The sequence below is a fragment of the Chelonoidis abingdonii genome, chromosome 17, assembly GCF_003597395.2.
Source record: "Chelonoidis abingdonii isolate Lonesome George chromosome 17, CheloAbing_2.0, whole genome shotgun sequence".
In the NCBI taxonomy this organism is placed as follows: Eukaryota; Metazoa; Chordata; order Testudines; family Testudinidae; genus Chelonoidis; species Chelonoidis abingdonii.
This window is the reverse complement of record NC_133785.1, coordinates 23,079,246-23,104,582: the sequence shown is the minus strand read 5'-3', so window position 1 is coordinate 23,104,582 and position 25,337 is coordinate 23,079,246. Positions and strand designations below refer to the sequence as shown.

The 25,337-nt window shown below is 42.0% G+C and overlaps 1 protein-coding gene across 2 annotated transcripts in view; it reads right to left on the bottom strand.

The window, feature by feature from the left end:
• Nucleotides 1–264: 264 nt before the first annotated feature.
• SRGAP3 (SLIT-ROBO Rho GTPase activating protein 3) overlaps nt 265–25,337 on the bottom strand; it is a 221,875-nt gene continuing 196,802 nt past the window's right edge. Inside the window, exons 12-22 of one of the 2 annotated variants that reach the window (XM_032784223.2) lie at nt 24,236–24,266; nt 23,505–23,565; nt 22,430–22,507; nt 21,062–21,196; nt 17,122–17,227; nt 16,741–16,968; nt 14,708–14,787; nt 11,351–11,531; nt 8,117–8,266; nt 7,390–7,717; nt 265–4,576 (exon numbers count right to left, since the gene is read on the bottom strand). In XM_032784223.2, coding sequence (XP_032640114.1) covers nt 4,160–4,576; nt 7,390–7,717; nt 8,117–8,266; nt 11,351–11,531; nt 14,708–14,787; nt 16,741–16,968; nt 17,122–17,227; nt 21,062–21,196; nt 22,430–22,507; nt 23,505–23,565; nt 24,236–24,266 — 1,795 coding nt within the window. In that variant the 3' untranslated portion in view covers nt 265–4,159. The remainder of the gene's footprint in view (nt 4,577–7,389; nt 7,718–8,116; nt 8,267–11,350; nt 11,532–14,707; nt 14,788–16,740; nt 16,969–17,121; nt 17,228–21,061; nt 21,197–22,429; nt 22,508–23,504; nt 23,566–24,235; nt 24,267–25,337) is intronic. The other variant, XM_032784222.2, reaches the window with a different exon arrangement.

Sequence of the window (25,337 nt, the reverse complement as noted above, 5' to 3'; positions counted from 1 at the left end):
GTTGTATTTATTTTTGTGTTTTCCCTCCCAGCTTTATAAGTTGGTTGTCTTCAAAGATTTCAAACTCATTGCTCATCTTGGGTTTTGTGCAGTGCTCAGCACAGGGGCCCAGTCCTCACTGAGGTCTTTGGACACTACGTAACATCGTTGTTGTTTGTTACTAATGTATCAAATAAATGCCTAGTAACGCATATATGCCCTGAGGATAGTCATTTCCCTGAGCACAGAGTTTATATTCTAGGTGTTTTGAAATCATGACTAATATTTGAGAAAAGTTAAGCAGTTTTATTCAACAGGATGAGTCCACATCCAACCAGTGGCTTGATCTACATGGCATCATCAGCATACATGACAGAGGATCCAATCAGACATTCTAACGAATGGCATTTTATCATACATTACAGAGACAATATCCATAGGAGGGACAACAATCATTATACAAGGCAGTTTCTAAGGTTTTCTGGCATGAACAAAAAACAGCCACTCAGAAGCAGATCAGAATCAGGAGGTCTACTGACATATTGTGAAAACTGCAACACTGCTAGTAAATAATACAGTCCAGGATTTACAAAAAGAATCTATCAGGTATACTTCAGTCTAAGGAAGAAAAGTGCACTGTCATTATCATTAAAGGGACTGGCACAATTACAATGGTCGCTTAGGAGCATCTATACAGAACTAATATCAGTGTGGGTGCAATTGCTTTAAAGTCGGCACCGTTAAATGCATCAATGGGTCAACAGAAAGACCGCTTCACTGAGCCACTGGGGAGACAGGCCAAAAGAATGGCTAACTGGTGACTACCTATTCCTGGGAGTTAACAGAAGTAGTTCTGATAGAGCAAAAGCAGGTTATTTTGTGGAGGAGGCAAAGACTCAGAGCAACTGAGAGAGCTGATTTGAGACACTTGAATTTGCTCTGCACAGCAGAGAATCAACTTCTTCTCAAAGAGCACCCTTTCCTGGCCCATCAGAGAGTCTTGGGCTCTCTGCTGATGTCTCCATATTATAATCAAATGGGTGTATCAAATGATCCTTCCAGGTGAGCACTTCCAGCTGCTGCTTTGACCAATTTGTAAACTGTAAATTTCACAGTACCCTTAAGTGCGCAGAACTGAGATCATATTGAAGGCTACAGTCTATAGAAGTAAAAATAATCAAGACTGAGTTACTCAAAACCTATGAGTAGGTTCCAGTTATGATGCTTGTACAGCACAACGCAAGTGGTTTAATTTTGTGCTGTGCTGAACTACAGAAAAATACATGTTTTTTTAATTTACAGTAGTTGCCCCAAATTGCAATTTGACTGCAATATTAAAAAGGCATAATTTTTTCTTTAAATTTAATAAAATGTCTTTTTTTAAAGGACTTGAAAAGCAATACACCCACAGCACAACATAACGGTACATAAGAAATCATGATCTGTATACAGCTCCAAGTACATTAATTCCAAGCATTTGTTCTGGTGCTCAAAAGGCACTTAAAGATAAGAAAACAAGCATTAAAAAAAGCAAAAATAAAAGGCAATAATTTAATGCAAAAGACACTGGAATTTGTACCATATCTTTTAAAGGGAGGGGGGGAAATAAAGATGGTTTTGCTATTAAGTCATTGTTGAAAATATATATATATAAAAAAAGTCAGACTACCAAAGTGAGTGTTCTCCAGGAACTAAGTGGAAAAAATTACTGGCAATGATTATACAACAATTGTGCCAAATAGGGGCTTTTTCACTTCCCCTCAAAGCACATTTGCTGGTTCATTACTAGAACAGACTGACAGACCGTTTGAACATCTGCTGCCCATAATGACAAAGGCAATGACCTCAGGGTTAGGAAAGGGGGTGGGGAAATCGTGATGAAAAATCATCATCAATATGAAGTAATTGTGGTAATTACAAATGTCAACAATGTTAATAGACAAGTACGTAAACACCATTTCCTCTTGGGATACTATACTGAGGAACAACAGAATCACTACATACAGTACTTTTCCCCCACACACACACTGTACACTGAAAGGTTAGGTTTGTGGTTTTGTTCTTATTTTATTATTTTTTCATTGAGCTATCTACTAAGTGCAAAGATTTGGTGAGTGGCATTGACTTTCATCTAATTTTAACCTATATTCTTTTTACAGTTTACATTTTAACAGTTACTTTCCAGCATTTAAGCAAGTACAGCAATATATAACAGACTAGAACAGGCAAGAGACAGTTAAGAGGAGAGGATATGTGGAAGTGAAACATGCTTGTGCACTGGACACAGAATAAGAATGAACACCTAATCAGTTCCATTGGATTTGTGTTAAGATTCTTCTATATCCAGTCAAGTAAATGTTACCTTGCACAGATCATAGGGCTTCCAATTGTTTTATGTGCATGGGTAAATTATGGATTGGACTCCCAAATGAGAGGTGCTAACATGATAAGATTCAAAGGGCTAGAGGTGCTAACATGATAAGATCCACTGGTCTTTTCCATATGTACATTCTCTGACAGAAATATTGGATTGTTCATCTGGAGACATGAAGGATTCTGCGTTCGGTGGTGGCTCTGAGGTGTCGGATAGAAAAGCAAAAGAACCTAAAAAACATGCCATGGGATGCTGAAAGAAGCTGAATGTTAATCTTAACTCCCAACAAGACAGCAAAGTTTGTTCACTTATTTTGCTCAACAGCAGCTACTGCAGCAGAAATCAGATTAAGGGAAAGGAATTAAGGTGTGAAAAATGCTAGTACAGCATCTGTGCGGAGTTTGAGTGAGACTCATCAAGATCTGTTTCATGTTCAGATGACATGACTGTATGGAAAAAAAAAATTAAACCACAGGTCAACTCTATGAAAAGCTGGTCAAGAAGTAAAACAAAAATGAATAAAGAAACATGGAGTGTCTTGTATTCAGTAATTAGAGAAGAGACTTAGTTATCAGACAAAAAGTATCATGCAACCCCTAGTTCTTTCTGCATATTTTTCTCTAGGTTAAATGTTCAGAGGAAAAATAAAATATCAACTTCTTTTGCATAAACTCAAACTTCTGTATTATATAGTACAGTACAGAAAGTGCAAAATATCACCCCATCAGATCAGTTATGCGTCTGATATGGTCAAATATGGCTCATGCTTTTCATGCAAGAAGACAATCTGAATCAAGACCCCCATGTACTGATGTGCAACTTTAAATAAAGGAATGTTATCTTTTCAAAGCCTCCTTGCCTGTTTAGTCCCAATTTGTTAAGATGTCAGTTAATAAAAGGCTAGGGGAGAAGGGGAAATGAAACATTTCAATACTTTGTTTATTTTTTACCACAGGTCTCTTACTAGTCCTTGTTGGTTTGGAAATCTTCAAAACAACCCAAGTTTTGTGGTTTCTTTTTGTATACACCTAACACTGTGCTATGTCGTGGAGTTGATATTTATACACTTTATCCCTATATATATGAACTAAAGGAATAAAATGTTTCATTTGGCCGTATCATATTCTGTACAACCTACTGGCTAGGTAACAGCCGCAAGATTCGGAGGTGAAACGAAGAAATCTTAGGACTGAAAGCAAAGAAAAAAAAATCCACCCAGCTTGCTGAGAACGATCACTAGATGCATTTCAATTTCTTCTCTGTAGGCCAACAGTTGAGCAAAAAACAGCATGTCTTCTCTTCTTTTTAAACGCCAACTACTGCAGAATAGAAATTCCAGGATTGATCTTGTATTGCTTGATGCTCAGTTGCTCCACACACGCACGCGCACACACAAGTATTCTCAAAAAAATTAAAATCAACCAAACAACTCTAGAGGGAAATTTCAGGGCAAGTTTCTGAGGTAAATCTAAAAGAAAAAAAAAGTATTGAACTTTGTACACTTTATATATACTTCTACACAGACTGTATATTCTCCAGTGACAATACGCAGGACAGCCATCTTATTCTGCCGTACAGTTTTACAGCAATCTTGGTAAAATGTTTCTGCGTGGATGTGTGTATCTATAATGGAATCGTTAGGCCTGAGGCCTACGCACTGATTTCCCTACTGAAGTTTTCTTCAGGGAGTAATTTTTCCATCTTTTCCTTTTAACGAACGAGACTGCAGAGTTGCGATTTCCACCCAAAAAATATCCAGATATTGACTTTTTTTCATCCCTCAACTAAGAATTCCTTGCTGCAGAGCTACATGGTGCCTGATTTATCCGAGGAGCTATTGGGGTAAATCTTCTCTGTGGGCGTCACTGCAGGACTGCCCATTCCTGAACTGCTACTACTGCTTGATCGGTGTTGAACCACCGGTCTGACTGGTCTCATGGGTGGAGGCCTAAGCTGAGCCCCAACAAGCCGGGCTGAGAGGGCCGGTTTAAAAGTAGTCATCATTTCAGTGGTGGAGCTACTGCTGCGTCTCATGGCGGCATCAGGATCTCGGATCATGATGGTGTGAAGTGGGCTGGCAGGTTCTGAGCTGACAGAGCCCCCCTGAGGAGTCTTCATTGGCTCGAGGGTATCAAGGACAACATCAGGGGCCTGCTTCACAGTGTTCTGTCTCTCGAGTTCACGCAGCTCATTCAGAGCAGTGCTCATGGTCTTCTCAATGTCCTGTCAATGCGATAAGCAAAAGTGTCATCAGCATCCCTGCATTTTAGCATTACCTGCACTTCATTCTGCCATCCAGTGGAGTTTTACCCGTCTCAGCATCAGTGCAGTTGTTTTCTGCCTCCCTATGGCCATATGCCCTTAAATCCTGAGAACTGCTCAGCTTCTGCAACTGCACTGACATGAGTTGCTGGTGCTCACTACCTCTCATGAGCTGGCCTCTAAAGAAGGAGCTGGCTCTGAAAGGAGTTGTAAAACCCAGGTCCTGACCACAGGTAGGCACCATGCATCTTTGAAATCCTGCATCTTTGACATCAATGGGAGTTCTGACAATGATTTCAAAAGGCAGCAAGTCCTAAACGCCCCATAATACCATGTAAAGTTAACTCTCAGAATCAAGTGAAATTCCAGGTGGAGGAATTAATTTTTGCCTACCTCCCCTATGCAGTTTGTTTGATACAACATTGTTCTCCACTCTCTGACCTAAGTTATCATACAGTGTTGTTATGTCTCTCAGCAGCTACCAAGCTCTACTCTAGAGGTGGCTGCATTTCATTGATGGGAGACATACCACGCATCTGTAAAAGCAGATACAGCAAAGGATAAGTCTTAATTATCTAATGTTTGTAAAAAGTGTTTTGTGATCTTTGGATAGTATTTGAAGTATTATCATCAACAAGAGGGAGTCAAAAGGTCACTATCAGCCAGGTTAGGATGCAGCTAGGTTTTGTTAAATATAAAAGATTTACAAAATTAGCAATATTTTCACAGGGCCAGATCCTAAGCTGGTGTAAACTGACATTGCTCCATTGATTTTGTTGGAATTACTGATTTATACCAGTTGAGCATCTGGCCTAGATTTTAAAAAAGACTCAGAAAACCAATTTTATATTTTGGCCTGTTCTTAGTTGCGATATATCCCACCCCTCTGCAGTGTTTGCAACTCACTATCATGAGCAAGTGCATGAAAAGCAGAGTATGAAACTGAGAGGGAGATTGGTTGCCCAGTGCAAACAAACAGCAATGCAGGAAGTAAAAGAAAATCCAGTGGTGGAAGAGGAAATGAGACTGTAACAATTCTTTATATATACTGGACTTTTTAGTTTGCCAGGACCAGCAAACAAACAACTAGAAATATTCCCAGGCTGAAAATACACCAGCACATGCTGATGTGACCTCAGTGGGAAAATGCTGGTAGGAGAGAGCAGCCCTGAACTGCTGCTCTAGCTTACTCCAGGGGCTGAACTGGGCTTTGGGGAATGCAAAGGTGGCACAAGGCACAGCGGAGTCAGACTGTAGAGCATTTACGTGAAAGGCTCTGCTTTTCACTTAAGCTACCGCAGGCTATAGAGGTTCTTTCTTTCTCACCAATGCTCTCGCCGCTGGCATTTCTTCCTACATTGGGAATAACAGGCTCAAGTAGGAAAGGGCCAGTTCTCATGGTAGTGCTTTGTGAAGCACCAAACAAAGAGCTCTCCCTGGCATACGCGGGTAATAACATTTTACATGGTTCACTGCTTTGAATGGTGAACTGGACCAGCTGCCTGGAATACAAAGAGAGTCCCTATTTTCCTGAGAAAAAGCAGGTCTGGAATAATGGTATTTACAACAAATCCATTATCGAGAACAAAAATTTGGCCTATACCTTTAAAAATAAAGCAGATACATGACTGAGGCTTGGTGTAGCAAGAGTGTCATAGTAACAATGAGCAACAAAGGAACAACATGCCAGCATCAGGTAACAGAAGAGACTGAGGTGTGAAAAGCTCAAGAACTGCTACCTCAAAGCCAAACAGCTACATAAAATTTTCTGGGCAGCCCAACCACTAACCTGCACAGAGGGAGGAGGCAGAATCCAGAGAAAGAAAATGTTCCCCCCACTCACACCGTCCAGCCAATTCTTCTGAAAGACTGCCCAGCATGCCAACTTCCTCGAATCCAAAGGCACAATGGGCCTGACGTTCCACTGCCTTGCACTGGGTGCCATCACTGACACCTGTGTAAAGCAGAGGTAAACTCCTGATTCTCTACTCTCAGTAGAGAATGGCACAGTGTTACGCCTACTTCCACAGGAGTCAGTAGCTACACGAAGTGGAAGGCAGCATCAGGGCCTCTGTTATGATGTTTGGATTACAAATAACACTCTCTGATCTTTTATGTATCTTTGTATCAGAGGCCCACGACAGACCCCAAAACACCTTGCAATTTTGTGCCCTGACTCTGATATGAATTCTGGGAGGTAGAGTTGCCAGTGTTGTGAGTTGGGTCTGCAGCTGAAGGACCTTAGCTTCTGATTTCAACAGGTCTCCCGGGCTACGTATAGCCTGGTTGGTACTTGGATGAGAGGCATCCGTTAAAAATTAAGAGTACTTCAGGATGCGTTGCTGGTAAATTAGGAAGCAGCAATTAATCTACACTGAATCCACCATGTAACATACTGCTGGGGGCACTGTGTCGCTGGAGAGAACACTTTTTGGATTAGACAGAAAATGGGAGGTCCTGGCCACATCTGGTTATTAACAAACCTAAGGTGTGTTTTTCAAAAGCAGGGATGTTAGCAGGGATCTCAACCAAATTCTTATTGGGGTAACTACGTTCTGTCTCTTTAAATCCCCCCTGAAGTTCTAAATAGAGACAGTATTCCTCTTTACTTCCTGTCCCGTCCATGAACAACCACATTTCATCCCACAGGTGGCTGCAATTCAGTGGTTGATGAAGAGATTCCTCTAGGTAATCGTAAAGGGCTTTGAGATGGAAGGTACTCTGTACTGTATCTCCAGTCTCCACAGCACAGAGCCATCTCACAGCCCTCTTACCTCCGCAAGTGCTTCTGCTTCCAGAGATTTCTGATCTCCAAGACTACTGTGCCGAGTAGACCCACAGGTCGATCTCAGTGGGTGGCCATCTGACAAGGCCTTCCTGTCTGGATAATTGATGCTGCCAGCGCTGCCAAACGTGGCCATTCTGCGCTTTTCAGGGCTCTCAATCCTGCCTCTGTTTAGTGGTATTTTGTGGGGGCTGCTAGGACATGCTGCTGCTCGAGGAGGGGTGTCTATACCAGGACCTATCCCTCTTGGGGGGCTATGAGTGTCCCCTCCACTCCGACGACGAGGGATGGCTGCGCCATCGGATCTCAACCTTACTCTGCAAAGAATTCATTGAAAGGCAACTGAATTAGATCATTATCTGGCATTTCAGATTTTATTGCATGCTGTGAAATCCCCAGTGGATGAGCTCTGAAAGCCCACATCTAGTCAAAACACAGATCTTTCACCATCAGAAAACCCAGCCAACAGGGGTCCTACAAATTTTGGAGAGTGCCAAGAAGTGGCAATCATAATATTTTGGAGGCTGTTTGAATTGATGGATCTATTTGGCTCCCTTCTAGTTTAAATATGGCATAAATGGTACAAGTTGTTCTCTGGTTCTCACTGAATCGTGACATTCTAATTATCCTGCCCTAAATGGTGTGTCACAATCAATTTGTCTTTCACAGTACAAGGCCACCCGTGCTTTCATACCAAAGTGGATCGATTGCCCTACCGGCCCATTACTCCCCCAAATCCATAGTCTGGAATATGATCTGTCGGAGACTGGATGTCATTCTTTGATGAAGCTTTATCATCCAGCAAGGGTCCACTGCTTGCCTCGCTGTCTGCCTTCTGACTCAAACTGTCGGAGAATGCATCATCCCTATGAAAAATTAAAGTCTGTATCAGGCAGGCAGATAACCGAGTGCCTCACACATGAAAGAAGAGTGTGGCCTCTTAGCATTTTCATACCTTTGGAATCCTAATGCATCCACTCGAACCAGGGGGAAAAATAACATTCATTAGCAGCCAACAAGGAGAGTGGGGTCTAGTGGAAAAAAAGGAGGCTGAGAATCACAACTCATGAGTCCTAGTCTTGGTTCTGCCACTGATTCATTGTGTCACCTGGGGCAAGTCCCTAAACTAGAAGTGGCCCCAGCCGAAATCTTGGCCTGAAACCCTCAAACCAGATCCAAAATTAACAGTGAGATGAACCCGATCCCAAGAGCCAAACTCCCCTGAAATTAGGGAAAGTTTGACTCTAAGCTTTGTGGCTCAGATTTATCTCTACAAACCTCCTCGTGCTTCAATTTACCTGTTTATAATGCAATCCTAGGTACAGTACCTATTCCACAGGGGCATGGTGAGACCTAATGAGTGCGTGTTTGTGAGGGGTGCTTGGATCCTTGGATTAATGGCCATCTAGATGCAGTGTAAGCCTCAAAGATACAAGTCAATGGTGCAGTGCCAAGTTATACCTGCCGAGGATCTAACTGAGTCCGGACTGCTTAACTTTGTTCTTTTATGGAGCCAATGACTGATGTGTTTCAAACCTCTTGGAGCTTTACTAATTATGTAGGTGCTGTTGTATTCTTGAACAAGCAGCAGCATCTGAGCCAGTCAGGAGAAAGGTACACGTGACCAGCTAGAAACTTGGCAAGGAGACAAAAAAATATCTTCATGCTAGTTACTTATGAAACTAGATAGCAGTGTTGGGCAGCGGACAGGCAGCCTAATTGCTCTGGTGGGCAGAAAAGCGCTTCATGGTAAGAAACCCAAACCCTCAGATGTGTGCTTTCCTGAAAGGCTCAGATGGTAACGTGACATGAGCAGAGGCCCCAGGTCTTTCACATCTTTGGCCATCAGCAGCTGAGGGTGCAGTGGAAGGCTAAAACTTGGAGCTTGGGACAAGGTTTCTGGATGTTCTGTGTCCCTCTGAAATATCTGACAGTCACTGACCATTTATGGCCTGATCTAAAGTCCATTAAGCTGGTGGAAAGACTTCAACGGGCTTGGGGACAGGCAAACCACAAATGTTCTTTTGTTTCCTCTGCCACCAGGGGAGCTCTGTATGTAATATGGCTGCAGTGTCTGCATTAACTTCTTCCCTAAAATTTCCCACCCAGTTCCACTGTTCTACTGTACAATGGCTGCTAGCACTTTAACTACTGTGTCATCTAAACACTTCCTGTATCCAGAGCCCACCTCCAATGCAAGTTAGAACAGTCATTGTGGCTTTTTCTCAGATGCTTATAGCCACTTTGTGGTCTCAATAACTGGAGCACGAACGCATCCTCTTGCTTCTGACATATCCCTGTGTCAGGGTATCCAAGGAGGGGCTGGCAAAAGACTGCCTGCACCTGCTCTATGCTGTGCAGGTAACACCTGTGCACCAGGGGAATTTCCAGCTCAGAGAATCTGACAGGAGTGGTGCAAAGGGGCTGGAACAAGGTTGAGAACTGGACTGTTTTTAGTTTAACGTTTAATCATCACTTGAAAGTAGGGGAGTGGGAGGGTGTCAGATTAAAACAAAAAAGCGTGATAAAGGCTGTATAAGTTGCAGAAAGGCCTGTGCACCTGAGGGACTGCCAATCACTCCTGGGAGAAATAAGCACCCTGGCTGTCCCCTAGGGCCCGATGCTCCAAAGTGCTGAGAATCTTCAACTGCCACTGCAGTCACATTACAAAAGGAACCCAGCACCGGCCAGGACTGAGCCCCAAGTTTCTGAGAAAGGCCCCAAAGAGCCCATCCTTGCAAATCCTGCCCATCTTATTTTTTGGAGAGGAAATGCCCTGCAAAGGTTGTCCACATGCAGATTTGTTTCAGTCTTTACAGCAAAATATAAATGTCAGTTGATGGACAAAAATGCTGTAGATATTAACCAGGATTTTTTTGAGGCTTCATCCCATTGCAGACCCCACAGAGCATATCTATGCTGGGAGCAGATTTAATTGTAAAAGTCAGCTCCATCACGTACACAGTTACATATCCTGATTTGTATTTATTATGCTGTGCAGATAACTTAGCCCCCAAAACTGTCTGGTTAACAGTTCACCTAATGAAAAAAAAGTGCTCTAATTTATTATTCAAAGAATTACTGGATGCAAAATAATGCAACAGTGTATGTCAGAAATTGTCTGCCTATATTGCTGGCTCAGCTCTTTCATGTATGTATTCAATAATACAATGCTGAAAGAGACATGCAGTAGATTAATAATTGCCACTCAAGCAAAGAACAAAGGTAAGAAGAGAAAATTTATTTGCAATCAAAGATGGGGAGAATTCTTAAAACAAATAAAAGGACATTTTAAAAAGTTGCCAAATGACTTATGAGCCTCCCAAGTCCCATTTTCAAAAGTGACTTGGGCACTTAGGACTGGCTCATTGACTTTCAATGAGACTTGGGCTCCCTAAATGCCAGAATCATTTTTAAAAATGGGAATGATATGTTTCTGAAAATTTTGCACCAAACTCCCAATGCAAATTAAGGGGAGAAAAAAAACCTACTACAGTTCATCCAGTGAGTGAAGATTACAATTTTCTTGCTTAAGAGGCCTGAATTAATGGTTAGAGCACAGGACCAGGAGCCAGGAATTCCTGAGATCTAATTCTGGCTCCAACACTAGACCCCTTTACCTCTGTTTCACCATCTGTATAAGCTTGACACCCGCTCACCTGCATCACCTACGCCCATATTTTAGACATTTAAATAAATTAGCAGATTTTCAAGAGTGTGTGCAGACCCAATGGCTCACACTGAAGTCAACAGGACTTTGTTTCTTTCACAAACAGCTTAAATCCCGGCTTTTGGAAATCAGAGACGTGCAGGCAGCCCACAAGCTCTCAGTGAGATGCACAGCACTTTTGAAAAATCAGGCCACTCATTTAGGTGGCTAAACAAGGCTGTAGAAGCCTAACTGTAGACACAATTTTGACATTCTTGCCCCACTTGAACTGCCCACTCACATGTCTTGTACAACTATGTACTGATGTGGTATGAGACCATCCACACCGTTATGGCGCCCTTCCCACCAGTCCTCCGATGCACGATGGTATAAGAGAAGCGAGGCTCCTTTCTTAAAGGACAGCTCTCGCAGGGACCGGCCAATGTAGTCAAACTTCGCTATTGCTTCAATCTGTTCCACTTCTGAAAAAGAGAGAGAAAACAAAGCAAATATAGGCACGCTCTCCTCAGAAATCACCTGAGCCCCATTAAATGCCTCTCACCCACAAGGCATTGATACTACTCTCCATGCTTCCTGACAACACTTTCTACTAAATACTGTCCATCCTTCTAGGATTGCTAAATTCTCATTGGTTTCCCAGACTACCACACAAGAGGAGACCAAGAAAAGCTACAAAGCAAATGGGAAGTAAGTGTAAGTGATGTTCCCAGCTGCGCCACCATATTTATTCATGGCCACCCATATTTATAAAGTCATTTCTTTTGGTTATGGATTCCAGTTCTTCCTAGGTGGAGCACATTGTAAATTTTACCCACATCCTGGGATCAAATCACCACTTGGCTACTGCTTCAGATTAGATTTCACCCTCTTTTCTTTATTCTGGAGGCAGTTTGGTCTGAATTATTAATGGGTAGCAAATACTCTCGGAGGATTCCCATCGGGACAGAGAATACGAAACCTGAGCTTTGCTGATACCCCCCATCCATCATCAAATCACTTCTCTAGACTCCACCACTACTCTGCCACACCCCACCCTTCCAATCTGAACACTGCCATTCACCAGATATTTCAGAATCAGCATCTACAGGCCAGATGTTCAAAAGAGCTCAGCTGCCATTACAGCACCAAAATTAAGTGGCCAGGTTTCCAAAACGTGCAGCAGTCAGTGCACTGAGCCATTTTGAAAATCTGGCCCAGAGTGTCTCAACGGGAGGGGCTGGGTGCTGAGTCTTTTATTTAGGTGCTTGACAAGTAGCAGCGCTCTTTTGAAAGTCTGGTTCCAATTGTGGATGCTGAGCATTTGAAAAATCAGAGCAGCAACTCTCCTGAAAAGCTGGTTTTGCAATAGCAAGGCAGAGACGACATTTCCCTCAGGATTGTGAGCATGCTAGACTGCACAGTTTATCAGATTCACATTAAATGCAAATTATTGGATTTAGGCAGCAGTGTACACCACTCTGCCCACTATCATGGCCATCTGTGGGTGCCAGCAAGAAAACAGTTTATGTAGCTCGGTTTTCTTAAACACCTGCCTCTTGTTTTCAAGCCCTACCTGCAATGCAGAAAAATGGGGATCCACAGGGGCAGCAGCAAAGCTAAACAGGGCAAATTTACCTTGATCTTTCATATCTGCCCCATTCTCATTAGACTATGGAAACTTCCTTCATTCCATCTGCTGCCTTTTTGAACTGCAGGCTCAGCACCTGCTGGTAATCAGGATCAGACCTACCCTTCTGCTTAGATACAAAGTATGAATGAGGTGGGCAGTGCTAGGGAGGGTGGAATCTGCAAGATATTGACAAACTCCCCGATCTTCTCTCTCTTGTAACACTGCACCATTGTTTGAGATGTTCCTTTGTGCTAGATCGGTCACCCTAAGCTACATATTTTTGCTCAGTACAAATAATGTGACATTTGGGGCTATTACGGGAGGGGAGGCAGATCAATGGAGGAAGCTGACTGGAGAAACATAATAGGAGAGGCTATCAGAGAAGCATTCAGAGCCCTGATAAAATACTGAGCTTCTCAGCAGGGTGTGCATGTGGGGGTAAATAGAGAGACAGAGCATGCAAATTCATAAAATAAAGCAGCTCTTCTTCTCCACACTTGCATCACAGTTAATCACCCAGAAACTCCAATCAGAACTATTAATGTGACCATCCAAGCATAAAATTGGCTAAATGGCAGCTTGCTCTCCTTCACCTTTGAGTCACGTTAGCTCCAGCTTGCTGCTAACACTGAAAAACGTAGAGTGCCTTTTTCGTTAAAGACCCATTTTCAATCATCTGAATTATCTCCTTCCCACCCCTTGTGCCACCTTTTTACAGACCACCAATTAGGGCCACTTACGCCATTTCCACATCAAGTGTCAGAAAGGCATTGGGGTTTTTTTTACAGCAGTAGAAGAAATCAATGGAAACTGGCAATAAAGAAAGCAGACAACAGGTATGCATAGCAGTGCATCAGCACAGATTTTACTGTGCACCTTCACTCTGCACAGTAACTCAATTAAAAAGGCATCTGGGATTCTGGCTCTATCATCTCTCAATAATCCCAAAACAAACTTGTTCAGTTTATAATCATTTTTCCAAAAAACCACAGCTGCAAATGCAACCTGGATATGGAAAGCAAACTGGGCTCTCTCTAGTTTGTGCATCACAACTAGAAATGAAAGGTTGTGCCCTCATTATCACCTAAGCAATGCCCTTGCAATCTCCACTGATTGTAGAGATTTTACTGAGGGCATAACTAGACCCCACATGTAGAATTTAGTTAACAAGTCTGTTGCCAGAACAGAATCCAGCACCTCCCGCCATAGCTGCCTCAGCTCCATAGGTCTGAAAGGAGTCAGACGAAGTTCAGCTTTATTCATGTCACTAAAGAAAGCAGACCTGACTGTGAATAAACAGAGGGAGCAGATGTTTTGAATAAAAACGGCACCATTTTGGCTAAGGTTTCTGTTCAATGTAGGGCCACCGGGTGGGTGTGACCCACAGCCCACTGACGCCAATTGAAAGACTCCCATTGATTCCAGGAGGCTTTGGATCGGTCCCTTGAAATTCATTACTCTTCCTGTGGTATGCACAAGAACGTGGAGGTGAACAGGAAGGGGGTCCCAAACACAACAGGCCCTCCCCGCTGCTCTAGGCTGCACTTGTCAGTCACTTTCATGCAACAAGTCTCTTGCTCTTTCCCCCACCACCCACCTATCCATCAGGTGGTGACAGTACTGTAAAAGCAGGGACCACAAGCCAGCCTGGTCAGCTCAATTCCAAATTAAAAAGAAAAGAGCTCACTGTCGGGATTAACGGGAGTATAAGGGGCAGTTCTGGATGCACTGTTTTAAAGCTCTCACAATACTACAGAATGAGACTGAAATGTAGCCTGTGGCTTCCTGTAACCACCTCCTTCCCCCCTCGGGTGTGGGGGGTCTATGTTGATTAGATCCCTCTAAAGGAGTGGTCTTTAATATGCACATGCACTGTCAGACACATTGCAACATCTTCCCCCCTAAACAGCCATATGGTAGTCCAAGCTAATTTGATTAGGAGCAAAATACACATTGCTTTCCTGCACACATGTTCCCCTGGCTCTTCTTACTCAGACTTAATTTTCTGCTGTTTATGTCTACACTCACCATCATCGCTGGTGTGTGGCTCTGTGCCGTTGTCATGGTCCACTTCATCAATGGTGCCCGGCTCACTGTGGGGGCTGTCGCTAACATTGAACAGTTGGAAGAAAAAAAAAAAAAAAGATACAAATGTAGTTTTAAAAACAAGAATTAGATTCTACTTGCAGACTACACAGTAAAATAAGTTCTTGGGGCAAAATCCTGATGCCACTGAAGTCCATGTGAGTTGTGCCTTTGACTTCAAAGGGGCCAGAATTTCACCCTTTGTTTGTTTTAAAATCATGGTACACCTCTGAACTTGCTCTCAGAACCAAAGACTCATTCTATGAACTTCAGATACAGGGCCTGAATCTCCACTGTCCCGCACCTCGTGTCATCACTTACATCTGTGCAAAGCAGAGGCAAAACAAATTCTCTGTTCACCTACTCAGTCCGGTGCTATCATTTCACACACTCATTGTACAGGCATTCATGGTGACAGTAGGTACAAATCACAGGATGAATGAAAGCTTTAAACACCTTGAACTTCAGAGATTTTAATCTGGAATTTTGGTTGAGCCCATTATAAAGAAACTGACTTGCTGTAAAAATTCAGATCTGAATCCAGGTTTGGATTTCAAGCATCCCCAAAATTCCTCAGTATCGATTATTGAGATCCTTGTTTGAGCATGGGGTTATGTCTTATAGTTTCCTCTCAATTGTACTATTAAAAGGGGCTATTTCTGCAGCAGAAACGACCTGTGCAGTAAATCTTGCCCATTCCCCACTTCTGATAAGCAGAACTCTGAAGTGAAAACTCCCATTGAAGCAAGTGTTTCTTTTTAACATGCATAAGGACCTAACAAGACATCTAGAGAGATGGGTCCCAAGCCAAACACTGACTCCATAATCTTGAGTCAGTGGAACTTTTGTATGTGTAACAACTGAGTAAAGAACTATGGGACTTCGATCAAAATTACCAATTCAGGAGAACTTTGGTCACAACAACTGACTTAAAATTCAGTTTCTGTATTAACAACCTTCCATGAAGTCTTAGACTTAGAGAATTTTTGTTTAGCATAAATGCTAATACATTTTTAGAAAAAAACCCAACCGTTGTCCTGAAGCTTTCATAATGCTTTGCAGCACTGAACTAATGTGGGAGGACTGGAAAGGAAAATTGACCATAAGCAAACTAGTCCATTGTCACTAGTGAAGCTGAGAGAAATGCAAAACATAACCAAGCTGCTACAGAAAAACAAAGCAGATTTGTAAAATTCTCTTTGTTTTACTAATCTACAGTGTTACTGCAGAACCTCAATTTTAGAACCCCCAAACATACAAATGACCAGTTCCACAAACCATTTTCTCAACGAGGGTGTGGGAAGTGATGTTGATGAAGAACAAGTCGACACCCCTCCACATCCCAAAGCCCTCAATACACTGGTAGTGAAGGACAAGAAGAAAATGCTGCAGTGCACCATTCTTCAACTTATGCATTGCACCGCCTGTAATTTTGAGATGTTCTGTTTCATGAAGTTTGTGATTTTATGAACTCCTCAGTCCCCAGTGAGTTTTCAAACAGGGGTCCTATTGCATTTGTAACAAAGATAAGGATGCGGTAGCAAGGGATAAAGCCAGATCCTCAGCTCACATAAACCAATGTCCTTCCAGTGAAATCAGTCAGTTGTTCCAATTTACATCAAATTTATACCAGCTGAGAATCAGATCCATGATGTTTATAACAGGAAGAAGTAACACTGACAAAACAGAATGAATTCCCGCCTGGGGTTTACCCCAGACCTGTAAGGCCTGAATGCTTGGCCCAAATTTCCCAAGGGCATTCTGCCTATCCCAATCTCTTAACGAGCTGCTTTTATAAGCCATTTCCCTGAACTCATGTGAACGAAGTTAACCCCTTGTTCATCAGGCACCAACTAGTAACCCTGCATTGTCACAGACTCACTCTTGGCTTACGATGGAAAAAGATGAAGCTAGAGAGAGAAGTCTGGCCCTCTTTAGAATACTGAGGTTGCTTATTTCAATCACCCACTTCTTACCAATACTCTTCCCCTCCAGTCATACATTTCTCATACACAGGTCCTTCCAGCTCTCTGTGGTTGGGGAAGATGCCCTCGTGATTTATGATGATGGTCTTGATGACCTCATTTACATGGGCTTGGCAGGACACCGGATCCTGCCCATCTGGAATGTGCATCAAAGTTGGTCCAAAGCAGATGGCCAGGTTGTAGGGATCCATCATGTTCTCATCACTGTACTGTGACAAGCTGCAAACACAAGCAACCCACAGGTAAAGTTCTGACCTGTCTAATGTTGGCTCCAAAACCCAGCACTACAGAGAGTTCATGCAGTCATGCCGAGGAAAGACATTAAGCCAGAGCAGATAGCAAAATACTAACAACCAAAGTAAACAGACTCACTGATTGAGGAAAGCAAAGAGGTATCTCATGACAACAATGACAGCTCGGGGCAGAGTAATGATGATTTGCTGGATCTGGTGCACTCTTTCTGCAGAGTTCTCCATTTCTAGAACACAAGAATACATGGTAGAGTTTTATGGTCAGGCATTTGCCTGAAGGACTCTAGTGGCTAAACAACATAGTAAAGCATGGACTTTTATCCAGATCTAATAGTCTGACATGTAAGGGGGAAAAAAAACATTTGTATCCAGACAGATCTGATTTATAATTTGACACTAACGACCAAACATAGAAACATGCCTACCAAAATTGTGCAGCTCTATGTGTACAAATGCCCATTTATGCCTGTAAATGTAGAATGTGCATGGAGAAATTCAACACACGCCTTGAATTCTGTATCTAATTGAAATGGGAGCTATTTCCATAGCTACGTCTTTATTACCAGTATTTATACATTTGATCTCTAAACTGCTACTGTATTTCCCAAAGGATTTAGTCAATACAGAGACTTGAAAACAGAGCAGTTTTTCAGCTTTCCTATCCTACTTCTGTTTTAATTTTCTTTACTGCTTTATGGGCCTAATCCTGAGGTCCTTACTTAAGCTTGGTGTATACTAGAAAATTAAGTTGGTTGAGCTGCTCCCATCAGCGTACGTAGTGTCTACACAGGTTCGGTGGTGCTACAGTAGCATTTCAAGTGTAGACATGACCTTAGTCTTTCACTCAATCCTTGCTCTGTTTTTACTCAAGTCAAACTGCCATTGACTTTAAATGAGAGTTTTGCCTGACTACGCTAATTCAGGACAGGATTTATCCCTCTATGAACACCATTAAAGCCAACATACTGTATTAGAAGCTTACCTATTTTTTTTATGAAGTGTGACTTCAGGGATGTAGTGTGGGCACAGTGCTGGGAATGCAGATGAGCACACTGGTTCATATGTGACCCACACTATTCCCTGAACCTTCACTGCAGCTAAAGCACTTTTCCATGGCCCAACCAGAGAACTAGACTGAACATGAGCAGAGCCTTTACTCAATTAGCTTATCCCATTCCCCCTCCCCCCTCTGCTTTCTTTTTTTAATTGGGTACCTCTGCTGTCCCAGGTTCTATCTAAAGCATAACAGGAAAAGTGACTTCCAGGCCATTTCTGATCCAAACGGAAGCAATAAAGACCAAAGATTTTGTGAGAACAGGCACTCCTAGGAAATTCCCTATCCCAGCTGGATCTAAGAGAGATTTCTACTCTAGGGGTATGTCTTACACAGCCACAGCAGTGAACCCTCCCAGCTCAGGACAACAGACTCAGGTTAGCAGGGTTTGTGGTAGCACTCTAAAAACAGCCCAAGCCGCAACAATCTACGCTGCTAATGTTAGCACAGTAGTGCAAGCTCCGTGAGCTACAGTCTGTTGATCCAATCTCAGAGGCTCATTGCCATTGGCTCAGTAGATGTACCCGAAATGAATTGCCTAACGTTTGGGTGCTTAGTCAAACTGTGAACCGTGTTGAAGTTTGCTTATCACTCAAACACAAAAGCTGGTCAATATTTTTTGTTCAAACACTTTTCTGTGACTATTGGCCTTATTTCAAATATGGAAATACTGCAGAAAACATTGATTTTCTCCAAGTTTTCCATTCTTTGAAGAAAATATTGTTTTAGTCTTTATTTGTTATCATTAGCGGTGGTCAGTTTTCATTGTTTAGCTTAAGGATTTTAGAAAAATTAAAAATAGAAGATTTTTTTAATCCAAACAAGACAATGACAAATGATCTGTATTGAAACACAGTGGAACAAAAAACTCTGTCAGCAAATTTCGAAGTGTCCATTTATAAAAAATATTTCAACCAGCTGTAACAGAGAGGTTTTAATGGATGTGCTCATAACTGCATCACTTTATAACTGGGGCAGGCCAGTGAATTATGAACCACTAGAATCAGAATTCCTTTTCTGTCCATTTCTTTGGCATGTGCATTTGAGAGAAAGATTTCCATGTAAACTCTCAGCTCCCAGCTGAGCAAAAGTGTCAGGCAGCCTCTCATTTGTTAAGGAAGGAAGATGCTCTCATATCACATAAACAGTGAGTTATATGGCACTGCAACCTTCCGGGGCATTCAAAGGCCCTATGACATGTGCAACGCCACCTGCTGCAGAAAGTCACTCAGAATACTTTAGCATGAGCCAAGGGAAATCAAACAGGCTTTCTGTTTTATAGTCCAGAGAGACTTCTTGGCTGAGTCAACCTTTCTGCCTTAGTAAGTTCATGGGCCAGAACAGTAAGTACAAGGCTTGATCATTTTACAGCATTTTGTTTTTGAGTGGTTTTCAGATGTAGACATTTTCCCAACCCATTTAGGGTGAGACACATATTATACAGCACACATTTATTGGACAGAAAAAAGGAAGCCATTTATTATAAACGTACCATCAGCAGCACTTGATGTAAAAGAAAGTTAAGAAAGAGGAGAAGAAAAGCTATATAGAGTTTTTGTTTGTTTGTTTGTTTGTTTTAAAGAGAGGGATAAGGAAGAAGAAAAGAAAAGGAAACATTAAGAAAAGGAACCAGAAAATTAACCACTGATGTGTGCTAGGAATCACTCCCAAAGGCTCTTATAATTGTGCTAACTGGCCCCAATTCAGCAGGGTACTTATGTTCTTAAAGTTAGGCATGCACTTAAGTAGTCACATTGACTCCTATGGGAATATTTATGCGTCTAAGGTTAAGCATATACCTACCTACCTTTTTGAATTGGGACCCTGGGACAAATCCAATGCCTATGGACTTCAGTGGGGGCTGGATCAAGCCTTTTGCAGCCTTGCTTGCAACTGTCTTTGTAGGAGGCAGCCTGTGTCAGTGGCATGTATGCTAGAACCGTGCAAAATTCAGCACTTTTGTTTTGTGAAACTGTTAGTGGAAATCGCTTCCATTATGTGGGGTGCTTGCCCACATACACCCTCTGCCTACCAGACTTTGCTGTATGTAACATTTTGACAGGTATGGCCATTTCATACATCAAAAATATGAGACAACAATGAATTTCCCAAGCCTATTGACACAAACCTACATTGCTGGAAAAATGTGCATACCGTAGGCACATCTTAGTAGAAATAGGCCAATTTGAATGTCACACACCCCTAGATATAACCCGTTTCTTCAGGTTCTGCTAAATCCTTAGCCTTTTTGAACACTACCACTGAAGGGAATGGTTAGACATGAGCAGTAAAGGCCCCGATTAAGCAAAGCAGTTAAACGTGTGCTTATCATTAAGCAAGTGAATAGTCCTATCAGAACTATTCACATATTTTGACAGGTGCCTTGTGACTAGGGCTGAAGTTTATAGATTCTGGATATTTCTTTTGCAAAATAAAACTAAGAGAAAGCATTTTATGCAAAAATGCACATCACACTCCCCCGTTATTTCTAAAACTGCAGATTCATCCCACCATTTCCCCTTTCCCTCAAGGGCACCAAGAGCATCCATCACTTGGCAATACATACTCACTTCAACTAGGAGGTATTGAGAGAAATATAATTCAGTCTGAGGTTTTTTCCCCAGCTCCATTAGCTTGAGAAGAGCAGGGTGGAATGTTTTGAAAATAATAAGAATCAACCTGAACCTTCACCCTGAAATTCAAACCCAAACTTTGTAAGGTTAAACGTACCTGAAACAACCCCACCCCCGATCATTTACATCCCTCAGCACTTTCCAGATTTGTTTGGGACATGACATGCAAATGGTGAAATACCATGAGAAAGACTGATCTCTTGAGATTCTTCTCGCCCTTTGAGCCCAATTTTACAGACAGAAGAGGTTCGGATGAGGTTTTGATGCTTATCTGTACTGATAGCCTTATCTACCACTGCTTCTCTGTTGGGAAGACACTGTCTTGTAGCTGCAATATCTAAGGAACCTACGTATGTCTCATTGTTGGTACTTACTTATAGTAGATATCAAATCCTGAAACCTTTCCTTAGGAAAGAGCGGGTTTTCCAGTCCTCGGAAATACAGCTTTAAGACCCCAGCAACCGAATTAATATCACGTTCATTTTGATCGTCAGCGAGAGGGTCTTCACCTGAACACAAAAAAGATTTATTTCCAGCATTCCTTCCTAGCTGAGTTAGGCAGCAAGCACCACTCAGCTAACCCGAACTGGAAAACCAAAAGCTCTGCACTGATAAAAAAGCAACACATGCAATGGTAACATTATGTAGTTTCCCAACACATCAATGGCTTCATAAGATATTGTGTTAAGCAGGATCATTCCAAGGCATGCTATAGCCCAGCCTATGGTAATCAAAGGGATGTGGGTAATTGTCACAGTGAGGGTTTTAAAACATTCTTGAAGGTTAGCGGTATTATTTGGTTCTTATTCAGAGTTTTCAGCCCAATACATCTTTTGCATTCAGTGTGTCAGACAACTCAAGGAAGGATGACACGTGGTACGGGACAGCCTTAAAAGATGGGACCTGCTGGATGACGCAATCATGTCCCAGCTCACCTGTGTTATACTGAAATCAATAAAATAGTATTGGCCAGCTCAATGAGTGCATTCTATGGTGATAAGTCTAGAGGCGATTTTTAAAGCTGCCTAAGGGATTTGGATGCCCAGTTCCTATTAAAATGAATGGTAATTGGGCATCCAAATCCCCTAGTTGGCTTGGAAAACAGCAGCTGGAACCTTTAATGGTGGTCATGTGCTCACAACCTTTCCCAACCACCAACAGCTATTTAAAAGTATTTATGGAGTAACAGATTCTAAGGCCAGAAGGGCCCATTGTAACCATCTATTCTGAATTCCTGTCTAACACCACCCATATGATTTCACCCAGAGCAATTTTTATATAAATATAAGGCCCAATACCATAACCCTTATATGTCTGGGTGCTTTTTTACCAGGCTGAGGCTTATTGTTATTAATTTTTAATAAACTAAGTCATCTGGAGGACAATTTAACATTTATTCTCTGTATTATGAGTTAAGATGAGCCTTTGTGAAGTGTGTCAGTCTTCTTCCTATGAGTAAGAGTGATAAAGGGTAGGTAACATGCACAATTTTGTATTGCCCCTAGCAAGCACAGAGGGGCAAGAAGGGGTCTTCATCATCCCCATTTTCTGTTATCCAGGAAATGGTACACTGTCTAAAGGCCATTAGGGTGTGATTTTTCTAAAGCCCTTAAGGGAGGAGTTAGGCATCTTAAAATCCACCTTAAATCTTGGTCTCCTTGATGGATAAGAGGAGTGCTCCCAGAAATCACACTCTTAGCTGCATCTACGTTCCTTGACAGGTCCACAGGCTACTCACATACCTCTTTCAAATGAATTCTTGATGTCATTGACTTCAACCTGAGACCCAGGAACTCTAAAGATACCCTGTTGCTGAAGACCTGGAAAGAAGGAAGGGAGGGAGGGAGAGGTTGATTGATTTGTTCCAGTGCATTGCAACCAACATCAAAATTTGGAATTTCAGTTGTTTTGTTCTGCTGTTTTGCTGGAATCTGATGGGGGTTAATAATGTCAAACTCCACAGAATCCGGTAAAGAACAATCCTTGGGGATACTAAAAGCAATGAGCCCACCCATTACCCCCAAATTAATAAATACATAAAAGTCAGAACCAACTCTCATGCTCCAGAAAACCTACACTTCATCCATAAAAAGAAACATAGCAGAAGTTTGTATTTTCCACACTGAGTAACACACAGCATTATACAGACATGGCTATTAAGAGCTGATGTTGAATCTTCCTGTCCTGGCTTGTCAAAATCTCAAACAGAAAACAGCCCCACGGGCTACCCTCAACCGCAACCTTCCCTGGTAACACAAAAACATTTGCAATGAAAAAAGAATTTGAAGTGGGGGCAGGTGCGATCTAAAAGACGAGAGGCAAAACTGACAGGTAAAGGGCAGCCCAGAGCCAGCGTGCAGTGACTTATACAGACTGCACTGTGTCTGACTTGAAACATGCCAAGCAGAGCGTCCCCTGAGGAGCCTCCACTGGTTTTTGTTTTTGCTGCTAAAGAAATTGATAAGCTCTACATGGGCTAGATCTGCCTCTTTGTGCAAGAAAGGGAGAGGTGGGGGATACCAACTGAGATTTTATTTCTGCTTTTGCCTTTTCTATTCCAAACCCCCTAGATCAAATACTACAACTGGCTCCAACTGGATCAGGGTCCAAGTGAACAATTTAACCCCAAGTAAGCGCATATAGGACCCATATATTTGTCATGTATACAATATTACATCATGGTTTATATCATTACAACTCACATCCATACAATTGGTCAAGGCAGCTGGCTCCTCTATTATCTGTCATCATTAATACTTTATTTCTTTTACACAACAGCTTCCATTGTAGCTATCAGCAAATGACGAATTAGCTTACCATATAAATTGATGTATCGGATGCAGCTTTCAACTACAAGTGGGATAGCCTGTCCCGAATCCTAAAAAAAATATTAAATTCAATAAAGAATGAAGAGCTTATTAGCATGTTGACAACAATGTATTGGAAGCTTATTCAAATAAAGATTGCAAAAACTCAGGTTTGAAGATCAACGCCATTGAGTTTAGTAAGAGAATAAGCAAGAAAAGGAGATGCTAAAAACATCAAGCCATCAAACAATGCTGAGTACACTTGTGTGAAGTCAATTATTCATGGAAAAGGCCTCTATTAATGTGTGCGAAAAGCTAATTCTCCTTATATGGTTGACTGAAAAACAAAACCTAAGGGACAAATGAAACTGGATCACAGCTACTCCATTTCAAAGACGTAATTATAAGCCAGATCAAGACTTGCATTATGTCTGTCTGATGAAACAGGCTTCTGGTTACAGAATTTAAAGAATATTTTAGTCTAAAAAAGAGAGCCATTGTCACAGAAGTGACCAAAAAATGTGTGAATGCATTAACTATGGACCTAAATGGGGGCCTCGTGCTAGAATGAATTTTGGCTTTTGTTCTCATATTTAAGCCACTTCTCAGAGGGCTCCCAACAGACTGGGGGAGGTCTGCAGGTAGCTTGGGCTTTGGAAGTGGACATTTACAGGAGGGATACAAATGCATCCCTCACATCAATTCTGTTTGGTTTCGGAAAGGAGGCCCTCTAGTAAATACCTGGTTCCTTGTTCGAGCATTCCTTCTTCCTCTGATAACATAAAAAAGCAGCAGAGCAGGAAAAAAAGAAAAGATTAAGCAAGAATAAGATCAGTTCAAGTAAGCATCTCTTCCGGAGGCCATGAAAGCTCAAATGCAATGGCAGCTTAGAAAGATCCAGGTCAAGCACCCAGCTTCCCCCCACCCTTTCCCCCAAAAGCTGCTTAGTATGCAGTGTCTGAGCCTCAGTGATTGACGAGAATTCAGAAGCCTCTTGCCAGATTTGTGCCATTCCTCCTCCTTCTGCCTTCCTGCTACTGAACTGCCCAGTCCCTCCCTCCCATCATTGTATTCAAAGTGGGCTTCTATTTTTCACCCACATCCCATAGATGTTCAGAGGGAAGTGTGGTGCCCCGGCTTCTCAAAAAGAAGGGAACAGAGAATTCTGGGGAACAGAAGATCCTTGTGTTCAAGGTGTCCATTAATCACTAACTGCCCTAGGTTAGCTAGAAACTTCCGTAATTGTCCATTACAGGGGGTTTTATGCAGACACATCTGGTACCAGCCTTTGTTGGGCACAAGATTCAGGACTAGATGGACTGTGGGTCTGATCTGGTGCAGAAATCCCTAGGATTCTAAATATGTGAACAATGGTTTCCCACAGGACTCCCCTCATTATGTAGGACACTAGTTCTTTCAAATAGGTTTTCAGAGCAGCTAATTACTCCAGAACAATATTTAACAGGCTGGACTTTAATCAATATTGCCTTTTTAAAAATCAATTTACGAATGGAAAGATTATAAGTATTAAAAGATTAATAGCTTTGTATGTCTGGACTGTATATTATTTGTGACAATGCACTTCCCCATTTAAAAACACTGCCTTTAGGTTTATGGCTGCTCTAAAACATAGAACAGAATAATCTAAAGCAGGGATGGAGAAGGCCCATTAGCTCGTCTAATCCAGACTTTTCTCAGTGCTGTTCACTACAATATTTTCTTCTCATGCTCTTCCCAGTCTCAGTTGAAACGTCTGCAGCAAAGGAGCTCTCATCCCTTCACAAACAGAATGTATTGCAGGATTAGACTTTGGAGGATCAGTAGTTAGGCAATTAGATTAACC